This window comes from Camelina sativa, chromosome 13, assembly GCF_000633955.1.
Source record: "Camelina sativa cultivar DH55 chromosome 13, Cs, whole genome shotgun sequence".
NCBI classification, from domain to species: domain Eukaryota; kingdom Viridiplantae; phylum Streptophyta; class Magnoliopsida; order Brassicales; family Brassicaceae; genus Camelina; species Camelina sativa.
In genome coordinates, this window is record NC_025697.1 from 16,766,249 (window position 1) to 16,779,459 (window position 13,211).

Below are 13,211 nucleotides of genomic sequence, written 5' to 3' on the forward strand. Positions count from 1 at the left end.
CAATCTTTGTTTAATTAATATTTCACACAAACACTTTAAAGTCTTTCCAAGTAACAAAGATACTAGGTAACAACCTGCACTATGTGCGGGATAAATCAATTTAAATAAAACTATTATAAGTAAAAATATTATTCATACAACCATTATCTGTTTATGTCAAACCAAATGTGTAACTAAAGCTTTTTTATTTAGTTATTCAACTCTGCATTTTATTGTGTAAAAATATGTTTCATACGTGAAATGTTTGAAAGTGTAAGATATTTATGGTAGACAAAATATTGATAAAATGTTACTATTTATTGCAACATGTATTATTTTGACATAACAATTTTGTATGTTAAAAAATGTATAGTAAATTACTCGGTAGTTTAATTATTTAATTTTATTATATGTTAGTAACAACCGGATTCTACACTAAATTTTCTGAAGATAATCTAATTTAATGATTTTCTTTTTTTTTATTAGGCTATTTAAATCTTTTGAGTTAGTCAGTTTGTTAATATTTTCTATAAATGACCGATTATTACCAAAAAAACAATTATGAAAAAATTAATGAAATTCTAAAATCAACGTATTCATGTAAGAATACATTTCACCCGTGAACTATGTGAACGTGGTAAAGAAAATATTTACAAAATGTTACAATTTATGGAAATATATATTTTTGGGCATTTAAAACCCCAAATTTATATTTATGATTTATCGAGAAACGATAACAATTTTGCATAATATAATAATCATTCATTTTAAATATATTATGATTTTTTTGGGTACTAAGTTTATTTATAATGATAAGGGTTATTGTCTCATTTCTTTTTAATAACACATAGATGAATATAAAATTAGAACATATATTCATATTCGGTTATCAATATTCCTATTTTTAATAAATAATCATACTAAATGTTGAGATTAATTAGTTTACATACTTATATATATATATATATATAAATAATCACACATCATGATATCCCCTAATTTGTTGTCATTTTTATATTTATTTATGAATATATATATATATATATATATATAAATCTATATTTATTGGGAATTAAGTTTCTTTTAATGAGTTGGAGATAATTCAGGAGTGATATACTTCTTTCTATAATCAATTATAATAACTATTGAAAGCTTGTTATTTAAATTATTATGGTAATAATACTAACATAAAAAATAACATTTTATTTTTATATGATTATGTTAATAAGTTATATGTTTAATAAGTTATATGTTCTTTATTTTTATTAACTTTGTATCAATTGATATGTTTTTATAGTCTTTTTAGAATATTTTACTTATATTGATTTTAAGAAATCAATATAACTTTGACTTGTATATTTGTAAGTAAATTTTAGGGAAGTTTTGCTTTAAAATAATATGTAATTATTTAGTTAGTTTTAATATATGATATTTAAATTTGTATGAGAAATGATGACATATCTAATTATTATTCAGTTAATTGTTTTTTGAAAATATAATGGCATATTTATGTAATTAAATAGAAAATTTAAGGATATGTTGCTAAAAAGTGCACGGAGCTGTATGGCGGCGATACATCAGCTTTTTGAAGAGTGTACTTCTCTATTAATATATAGGGGATTTTTTATAACTAATGTTGTTACTGCATAAAATGTGTACTAATGTCTAATAAACTAACATATATATATATATATATATACTATTAAAGCAAGAGTACTCCCTATACTCAAAATGGGCCATGACTTTGTTTTGGTAGGTTAAAAATGATTAGAGAATCACTTAATTTAATTTAATTAATCTATAGTTTCGATTTTGACAAATGACCAATATACCCTCGGTCGATCAATCAAAATTTTGTGGGTCGGGATGCGGATCCAAAATTACCCGAGAACAGAAGGAAAAATCTGCGGATCTGTTTGTACACCAAATTAATCATTTTCGGATCCTGAATATTATTTGATTCAAGAATAGTTATTTTCGTTACCAAACAGAGGTGTAATCCCTATAAATAAGGAAACTGGTATCTGAGTATTTAATGGCTTCAGTAATATCAAATATTAACTACTACCATACTTAATCCCTATAATTATTACGAATATTCATAATAATGAGAAATCTTTAATACTTATGGATTGTGACTTTGTTGTTTCCAAAATAATCAATAGATTAAATACGAAATTTTATATATATGTAAACTTATTTGATTTACTTTTATATTATGAAATATTTACGGAAACAACAAATCAACTTAATACAATTAAATAAAAACAAATCATCATTTAGTTTAGATTTTTCAATATTTCCTTAATGAAATTATAGTAATTAATTATGATTAGTATAGATGGAAATAATAATAAAAAACGCAGAAATTATATATATGTAAAGTTGTAAACTAATTTACAGAAAAGGTGTATTGTATATCCCACATCGCCTAAATATTTTGGAATATGGTTCATAATCACTATAAATAAATGACTAATATGTTTTGAGTACAAATGAGCAGGAAGCTTGATTTATCAGGTATCCAAATTTAACAGTTTAATTTAGTTCTATATTTGAGCATATTTAAACTTTTAAAAAGTAAAGATATTATAATATATTTACGTTTTTTTTAAAAGTTTCAGACATTATAAATATTTATTTTTTATAGAATGTTTAAATTAATATAAATATTTGAATTTCGTCGAAAGTTTAAACTATTATTATATATTTTAAGTCTATTAAATATTTAAGTAATATTAATATTTTTACTCTTACAAATTTTAAAATATATAAAAAGTTTGAGTTAAACCCGTTAAAAGATGTACTTTTCTCAAACTATAAATTAAATTGGTGTTTCTACAAAATTGCTGAGATTTGATATATCAAATATTAACTTCTAAATAATACTCTAAATATACGTAATCTCACTAAAAATACAATTGTTTTCTAACCATTGAAATATCTCAGACTAAAATTTAACAAGCAACTTCTCCTCTTTTGACGACAAACCAAAATAAAGAAAAACTCATCATCTTACAAAACTATTATCCAATATTGCGGTGTGTCTATCCTCTTGCAAAACTACTATCCAATATTGCGGAGTGTCTATTCTCTTACAAAACTACTATCCAATATTGTGGTGTGTCTATTTCCGTGAAAAGCTACTATCTACAAACTACTTACTCTATTAGGATTTCCAATTTACTGTATAACCCCAAATATACAAATAAACACTATATAAACAAAGAAAATAAGTCAAAATAAAAAAGTACATTACAAAAAGGGGAATTGCATTGTATAACCAACAAAAAAATTATAATTCAAAATCTAACTATTCTAACCATTAAAAGGTGATATGTTGTGTATAAACTATAATATATACTATTTTAACCCTCCTACCACCACCATCTTTCTCTCTTTTCCACCACCTCCACCACTTAATCACCACCTCCACCTCTTTATCACCATCCCCTTGGGTTCATAGTTTTATCCTCTAGGGTTTAGTTTTCCCTCAACCACCACCACCGCCGACCACCGCCGGTAACCACCTCCGACGAACTCCGGCCGACCACCGGTGAACTCCGGCCAACCACCGGCAAACTCCGGCCATCTACCATTTCCAGCGAACTCTAAGCTCCAGCGATCTCCGACCACCGGCGAACTCCGGCCATCTCCAACTTCCGGCAAACTCTGGCCTCCGGCGACTTCCGGTGAACTCCGGCCACCGCCGGCCACTGGCCACCACCTCCCAAATAACCAGAACACCAAAATGGTAATTTTATCTACCCCTCCTCCTATTCTTCCAATTTTTTCAATTAATATGCTATATTCTTAATTAAATTTGTAAATTTGGTTATTCAGCTAATTGACTCTTACAAAAATACAAATTACAAAAAAAGTAACTAAAAAATATATATAATCTCGTGCTACAGCACGAGGTATCACCTAGTATATATATATATATATAGAACATGTGTGCTAACCTGGTAAGTAAAAAATATGTACTAATATACATACATCGAAATTCTATTCTAACTTAGGGGTTTAGCTAAGTTAATTACTTAATTTTGGTAAAGAAAAAGATAAAGTTCCATTGCCAAGACTTCAATAATACACCAGTTTAAACTTTAAACTAAATGCTGCGGTTTCAAGAGTTTCTTGGTCGATTTAGAAAAATCAAAGATAAAGAAGCTCATTTCTCACTTCGAAATGCTTTAATTGATCATTTGTGAGAAAGATTCAATAATGGTGGTGTATAAACTAAAATCTAATTTTATTATTTATATGATGTATTGTAATTTTCTTAATTTAATGAAATGTTCAATTTCAATAATAATATGATTTATAAAAGTTTTGCAGGAAACAAATATGGGTCTATTTGTAAGTTTTTTTTTTTGATAACCATTGGGCCACAACTGGTTGGCCCATTAGCCAAATTCCTACATTCGTAGGAAGCGGGACTCGATCCCTAGTGTTATGGTGCCTTCTATAAATGGACTTACCTCATGCCACTGCACTAAGGTCACTTCACGATCTATTTGTAAGTTTTATAAATAAAAGGTACCAAAAAAAAATAGAAATAGAATATATTTTAGAATATTCTCTTTTAGATACATTGCAGAGATACCCCCTACTCTATTTTAGAGTTACTCTATCTATACTAGTATTTTTGCAGCAGTTTTTGCTCAAAAATACGTTTTGGAAAGTTTTTACATTTAATGTAGTTAATTTAATATTAGTTACCAAAAAATTAAAATTAATTATAGGTAAGATTTAAAAGATTAAGGAAATATTTGTACCTCATTCAAACATAAATTTATGATTCCCTTTCATTTTTATTTGAACTTATATTTAAATTATCTTGAATTATTCTATAATACATTTAGTTAATAAAAATTGTGATTTTTTCATACACATGATGTAATACAAATTTTTAAAAACGGACATATATTACTCAATAGATGAATTAAAAAATATGGGTACAATATCCCACATCGCCTAGAAAATTGAGCAATAGTTCAGAGTCATACTATAAAAGAGACAAAAATGATTCATAATACAAATGAGTAGAAAGCTTGATTTATCAGGCATTCAAACTTAAAAATCTTTTATTTGGTTTATTCAGGTTCTTTATTTTAAAGATTTTTTAAAAGTTAAATATTATAAATTTTAAAACTTTTAAAAAGTTATATTTTATAAATATTTATATTTTTTTTGAAAGTTAAACTTTATAAATGTTAAAAATATTAATAATATGTAAACGTTATGAAGTTTCAAATATTAGAAATATAGTTTAAATATTATAAATATGAGAAATACTCAATCGTTTTAAGAATTCCAAGTATTGTAAATATTTAAACTTTATAAGAAGCGTCAATCTTATAAAATGTAAATAATTACAACCTTAATAAATAACATATCAACTCAATCTAATATTTATAATAAAAACAATAAATATTAAAAATTAAGATTATATAGTGCGAGTTAAAATATCTCGCGACGGGGTTATATAGCGGGAAGGGTTTTGTCGATATTTAGATAAATTTAAAAATATCATTAATTTGGTGTTAAAGGGGTAAAACATCATTTCATTATTTTGTTAACATTATTGATACTATGATTTTTGTGTGTCTATCCTAGCAGGTTCAATTAACATTATGCAGTTGTAATACTTAAGGTGTCAATCCAGTTGGGAAACTTCACTAACAATTAAGATGCAATCAAGATTTCACAAGTCAAGCCAATTCAAAGAGAGTGTTTTTGTTTAACAATCCTAGAATGATCAGAATACAAAACGGAAATGTGTTCTAGGACTAGAAACGAGAATGTATGACAGGAAGCGAAAATGAATGAAAACAGAAAACGAGTCTAAGCATGAACTAAAAGGCAAGACACGAAACAGTCTCAGAAATGTAATAAAAATCAGGAAGAAAGAGGTCCTAAGGATGGGAGTAATTGATGTAGGTGAAGTCTCCTAGTCTACAAAGTGTTTAACATGCCACAAGCAATCTATCCCTAGACAACGAACATCACAACTTAGCTAATACAATCTCTTTGTAAAAGCTACTCTGACTCAACCACTTCCATACCCAGCTCTCGCTAAAGAAACATGGTTGAGCAGGCGTGACAAACAAGTTCATTCATGTCAACAAACATCCTAGACAACTAATCTCTTAGGCTAGGAACGTAAGTCTCTGGCACTAGTTGGTCAAACATTTCATCAAACACCTTTTGTGTGTGGAAATGTCTCAAACCTAGTTCCAATTGATCAGAGAGAAACTAGCATTTCTAACACTAGTTCAGAAGAGAATCATAAAAATCAAAGCTTAAACACTCTACATCCTAAGATCCTCCACCTAATCTATCTCATCCTCAATGACTACTACACTACTCAGATCCGAAAATCATTATCCAAGATGCAAACACAGAAAACATTGAACCAAGCATTATTAGGTAGATAAAAAATGAGAAGAACAACTTTTGAGAAGGAATCAAGTACAAAGACTGAATAAACTCGGAGATGTCAGATTACAATTCTCAGAACATTTTTTAGGTGGCTAGGTTAACCTTAAGAACAGAAACGAAAATGAGATCAAAGATAAGATGTCTCAGCAAGGACTTAACAAAATGTATATATAGTTGTCCAACATGGAAAGCCCTAAAACTTAAAACGACAAGGTAAGGAGTCAGTTTGGTAATCTCCTCGAGCGTGTAAAACCAAACGTCTCTCTTCCTGACATGTGCGAACGAGTCTGTGCGCGTCGAATGGAATGCAATGTCATCATGGCTCGGACGGACGGCTGGGGAGCATGGCTCGGACGGATGCGCTGGGGAGCATGGCTCGGACAGATGTGCTTCCAACGTCTCCTCAATACCTGAAATACTCTGAAATGTACAATATATGCAAGGATGATGCAAAAACTACCTAGACATGCAAAGTATATAGAAAAGACTAGAAAATGATGCAAAACAATCAGTTATCCTAGCTAAATGGATGATAAATATATGCTAAGGAGAGACAAAATATAGATATATCAACTATCGGTATCCGACAATAGATATATCTAATTAAATTGATTAATAAATATTTTGTAAAAAATAAATTATATTGCAGTATTATATGGTTTAAACTTTAAACCATAAAATTATTAATTATTAAATAACTATAACATATTTAACCAACAAATGCAACTTATAATTTAAATGTTTTAGTTATAAATAATTTGTTTCGCGGTGTACCGCGGATCCTAATTTAGTTTTAGAGCAAAAAAAAATAGAATAATACATTGAAGATGGTGTAAGATATTATTCTATTAAGCACCCAATACTTTTACCTTCAGAAGGTAGTTTTGTGTTAATTATAAAACTTAAATGTTATTGTTTCTTCTCTAGTTTAATGGACGCGTACGCTGTACGCTTCTACCTTAATAGGACTAAGGTTTGGATCTACTATAGAGTGTTTTATATTTTGTTTTTGAAATAGCTAAAATTGAACATGACCCTACAACAATGATATTTATATATATTCAGGTGTTTTATATTGTATAAACAAATATAGAGTACATCAACATTCCCTATATAGAGTGTTTTATATTGTATAAATTAATATAAAATGTAAATGTTACTTTTCTGCTCTAACCTAATGTATTATTGGCTAAGCTCTGGATGTTTGATCAAGACGTCTTTAATGATTTCTTTGTTAGTGATAAGCATTAACATGTTAACATCTAACACACACAAAAATAAGAAAACAGTGCCTTACGTTTTCTCTCAGGAGATATATATATATATATAGAGAGAGAGAATCGGTTATTGATAATATGAGTTCATGATTAGGGGATCTTATTGTTAAACGAAAACAAAGAATCTAGTAATTACGATGAAGGAAAACGTGTTACCAAGAGTGTTTTAATTTTTGTTTTTTTTTGTAATATTCCACAAGTTCATTTTCTTTTAGTAAATAATTTGAAGTTTTCAATGGACATATAAGGAAATGAAAGAAAAATAGTAGTGCTTTGTTTTTATCCCCAATTCATTTCATCGGACAAGACCACTTCATCGTCGGTTGAACTATTTTAATCTTCTTTTTTTTTTTGTAATAAATTGTAGGATTAAAAATATATAGCTAGAATATTAAAAACCTCAAGAGTTAAACTTCTGATTGTGATTGAGACAAATCTTTTATGGCTATTTCCCAAGAACTCGATAAACGATCAAGAAATCAGAATATATGTTTCAACTATAGAGTATGTGACTCATAAGGAACAAGAAGAGAAGAAATGCAGAACCAAACATGCATATATATTTTAGGGATATAAAACTCATCAGAGTTTAGAGACAATGATTTCCCAATTATTTTACTTACAAGAAAGTTTCCCTGGACTTAAATAGTTCAAGAAAAAAATAAATTAACATGTCTATATATTTCAATCGCCTTCAAGATCAATATCTCAATTACTTATTTATAAGAGAGTTTCACTCTGGAATTTTAAAAGTAACCTATCACTCTTGGGTTTCCTCCATCTCCTTCTCAACTTCTTTTATCTTCTTGGAGATCTCTTCCAACTTCACTTGCATATCATTGAACTTCTTCTTGACCTCTTCAATGGCACCAACATCAGTTTGACCAGTTGCAGGATGAAGTTGGACTGTCTCCGCACAGAGCTTCTCAAACTCATCTTTCAACTCCTTGCTCTCACTATCTAGCTCTTCAAGACGAGTATCCACACTAGTGTTTCCAACATTAGCCATTTTTTCTCACAATGATATCAAAGAAAGAAAGAAAAGGATGAAAAAATTATGAAATGATATTGTGAAAGAATTTTGTGTGTGTTGCAATGTAAGAAAACCTCTTCTAAACATCTCCATTTATAGCTGAAAAAAGGTGATAATGTTGAGTTGCGTACTTCAACTCTCCCACCTACGCCACTAACACAAACTTACTAGTTACTACTTCTCTCATAAGTCTATGGTTAATTAAGGCAATAACCTAACTTTGGAGGTTATACCTCGTGAAGGTTCATTTCTCTACAAATTATCTGTTAATAAAAATTATAATGAAAATAAATGGAGACAGATAATAAATAAATAAATACAAAGAGAGTTAAAAGAGACATGACTATTTAAATAGACACATCTTTTGCAACGAAAAGTTGTGATGAAAAATAGAAATAAAATATAGTAAAAAAACACAATTCTACGCTTGATTATATTTTTACCTAATAATCCATATCAACTGCTTTTAAATAGGAAACATTTTTATTATTATATTGAAGAGTCAAATTCAAAAACATACTATATAAACCATATAACTCTCGGAAAAAGAACTCTAGGTATTTTTATTAAATTTTATATTTAAAATTAACTAAAAGTTGCAAATTATATTCATCATTCAAAAAAAAATTTGTTAAATCAAAAATTGGAGGAATTTCTTTACTTTTAAAAGAATGAATGCTAGAAAATAATTTAGAACGATGTGAAAACCATTGTGATTAAAATTTTATATTATTTTGGGTCATGGCAAAAAAATGAAAATAGTTCAAACAAACAAATATATATATAAATTTCAAAAGATATGAATATTCGAATAAACACAACTCTACAATGAACAGTTGAAACTTTACAAAAAAACCTTTATAATGAATAATGACAACTTTTTATAAAAGACATAATTTAAATTTTTTAAAAAGAATTTTAGAAAATTATCCAAAATGTACGATTGAAAAAACACAATTCTTTGTGACATTTATTCGGATTTCTAACACAACTCTACAATGAACAGTTACAACTTTACAAAAAAACCGTTACAATGAACAATCGCAATTTTTTGTAAAACACACAATTAAATTTTTTTTACATTTGTTTTAGAAAATTATCCAAAAGGTACAATTGAAAAAACACAATTTTTTGTGGCATTTATTCAGATTTCTAACACAACTCTACAATGAACAGTTGCAACTTTACAAAAAACCGTTACAATGAACAATCGCAACTTTTTGTAAAACATACAATTTAAAATTTTTACAATTTTTTTTAGAAAATTATCCAAAAAATACTAAAAACATAATTTTTGATGGCATTTATTCGGATTGCTATTATGTATAGATACAATCGTTTTAATTTGCCCACACTCTCACATACACAACACACGATTCTTTTTCTTATTTTCCTTGATTTTTAACTGACTTTCTTCTTTGATATTAAATATCAGATTTTCATCTTTGTAGAGGAAAACCCGTCTCTTACATTTAACAGACGGGTTACATATATACAAAAAAATTCATATAATGTAAAAAAATAAGAAAAAATTGATGAATAAATTTAACATTCATACAAAAAAATTCATGCATCCAATAATATTGCTTAATGAGTATATATATGGTTATCTCGTCTCACTAGGCTAACATATAATATAGTTCATACATATATTCCTAAGTTCTAATTAACCATCCATGCAATATCTGTTCATTTTGATTCAGTTTCCACTCACTCACCTAGTCGGTCTAATTGGCATTGCCTTCCTATATAGTCAACTTATTTCAATGATCAGGTTTAGGATTACCAATATATTAAGGGGGGGGTGTATTCAAACCAAGATTTTGGAGAATTTGATGGGATTTAGGAAATTTAGAATTTTGATAGATTTTAGGGAAGTTCATATGATTTTCTGTAAAATTCTTTCAAAACCCACCTAAAACCATGAGATTTGGATTTCTATATTTTTAACTAAACAAATCTTCCAGAATCCTAAAAATTATTAAAATCCTAATCCACAAAACTGTTTTGAATAACAGTGGATTTTAAAGTAGATTTTTAAATCATCAGTTCAATAACAATGGATTTTAATGGATTTTAAAGTAGATTTTTAAATCATCAGTTCAATAACAGTGGATTTAATAGACTTTTTAAAATCCATGATTGAATAACATAGAATTTGTAAATTTCACACAAATTACTTAAAATGTCAAGTTGAATACATCTCCTAAATACCATTAATTTGATAAGAAATCACTAGTAATCTCATTTTGAGAAATACTGATTTTTTTTTATAAATGTGTACATGTTTACGTGCTCGAGTACAAAATTAATTTACATACACATACCGACGTTTTTTTTGACGTCACAGGTACCGACATAATAGTATCAAACGCATCATTATGTAATATACGGTATGTGATTATAATTAATCATGTTTACATTGACATTACGGTGCATGTGTAATTATAAATAATAATCATGTTTACATTGACATTTTTGACTTTTTTTGTTTTTTAGTTTGATCGGTGTTAGTAAACTATATCTCAAAAACTATTCAAACTCATTTATGTTCGTTCAAATTAGTTTTTGTCTAAGCAACTAGGAAAGTGCTAGAGTCGTTGCACTTGTTTATTATGAAACACGAAGAAGCACGGTGGCGCGTGGAAATTACCTAGAAACTACGAAGAGAAGACGTGAACGCCACTTCTTTCTCTTTTATCTCTTCCACTATTACAAATCTCAAGAAGATGTTAAAGTCCGAAACATGTCATACTTCAAAAGAAACGAAGGCACAATTTTTTTCGCGTTCGCGAGCATCGGTTTCATAGCGTTTTATTGCATCAATTACTTCATCCGACGATGTAGAGACCGGTCTGCCTCAGCCGGGAACACGTCGGAGGAAGCTGGAATGAGTCCGAGGAGACCACCGCGAGGGCTTGACCCTGAGGCCATTGACTCGTGTCCTTCATTTGTTTACAAGGAAGCTAGAGGGATTGAGCCAGGTATAGGCGAGCTAGAATGCGTAGTGTGTTTGAATGAATTCAAAGACGACGAAACGCTGCGTTTGGTACCACCTTGTGTACATGTCTTTCATGCTGACTGTGTAGACATCTGGCTTTCTCATAGCTCCACCTGCCCTATCTGTCGTGCTGATGTGGTTCCCTAATCGTGTTAGCTCACCTTTGACTTAACATTTTCCGTTCAAGAATTTGTATTTGTGAATAATATTGTGTTGATATAGATAAGTTTTTTCCGGACGAAATTGATATTACTCCTCTTTCTTGGTCAAAAAAACTTTGTGATAATTCGATGTTGTTGAATTTAGATGATATCTAGAACGTGATCGATAAATACCCACTATTTGTTGGCTTATAAAACCAAACACAACCTTAAAAAACTCGAACTGAACTAGATCGAAACATTTAACCTTTGGTTTTAGAATTTAGATGATATATTGATATCTAGAACGTGATCGATAAGTAATCACTATTTGTTTTGTCAAATAACTAACTCAAACTCGACGTCGACGTGGTATGGTTTAGTGGCAAGCCACTTGCAGGGACGTTTAAATATTAGTTATTTGACAAAACAAATGGTGGTTTACTAAGAAAAAATTAATAAATAGTGGCGTATTAAGTGTGATAATTCGATGTTGTAGTGATGAGGAATTCATAATTGCATGTAGTGGTGAGCATCTATAACTATTTTGCATGGATTCAGTTTTAATGTTTTCAAATATTTTTCACTTCTATGATTTTTTTTAATGCACATTACTTTCTTTTCTTTTTTTTTTACCTTTTTTACCTTTTTTTTGTCAACCCAACTTTTTTAACACATTTTCTCAATTTGATAAAGAAAAGATTGTATTTACATCATTTCAATGATTTTTGAAAAAGAGTTTTGTCAATTGGAAAAAAAAAAATACACATATCATTTTTATATTAAAAGAAAAGAAAGCTATCTTGGTATGTCAAAATATGCCATTTTTTATTTTAAACTATGAGAAAAAATGGACCATATTTTTTCTTAATTGCTTTTAGCATTTTTTTTTTAACGAAAAATTGCTTTTAGCATCTAAAATGGTAAATTAAGAACAATTCTGGTCACTTAAAACATATATATGCATGTACAATTTTGAGTTCGATTTTAATTTGGAACAAAGTTATGGCGTAACGTAGAAACTGGAACTGAGGCCTTAGCTTCGCTGTGCAATGGTCAATGGAAGTTGTTCCGCTGGCCAAGCTATCTAGTTTCTACTATAAGCTAGTCCATCATGTGATTATTCGGATGAATTAAGTCGATTTCGATTATAGTCAATATATTACATGTATAATATTAATACCTACGGTTCAGTGGAATTGGTATATGGGAATATCTATCATAATAATGACCACACATCGTTTATTAGTTAATCATATGATGGTTATCTAGCTCCTTATTGGTCAGTCACTGTCGGAGAGCACGATTAGGTCAAAACTGTCGGAAAAGTCACG

The 13,211-nt window shown here is 28.8% G+C and overlaps 1 protein-coding gene across 1 annotated transcript; it reads left to right on the forward strand.

Annotated features, from left to right (window-relative positions):
* On the forward strand, positions 11,326–11,980 carry LOC104736933 (RING-H2 finger protein ATL39). The gene has a single exon (XM_010457020.1). It carries the CDS (start codon positions 11,483–11,485, stop codon positions 11,882–11,884), a length of 402 nt encoding a protein of 133 aa, XP_010455322.1. The 5' UTR covers positions 11,326–11,482; the 3' UTR covers positions 11,885–11,980.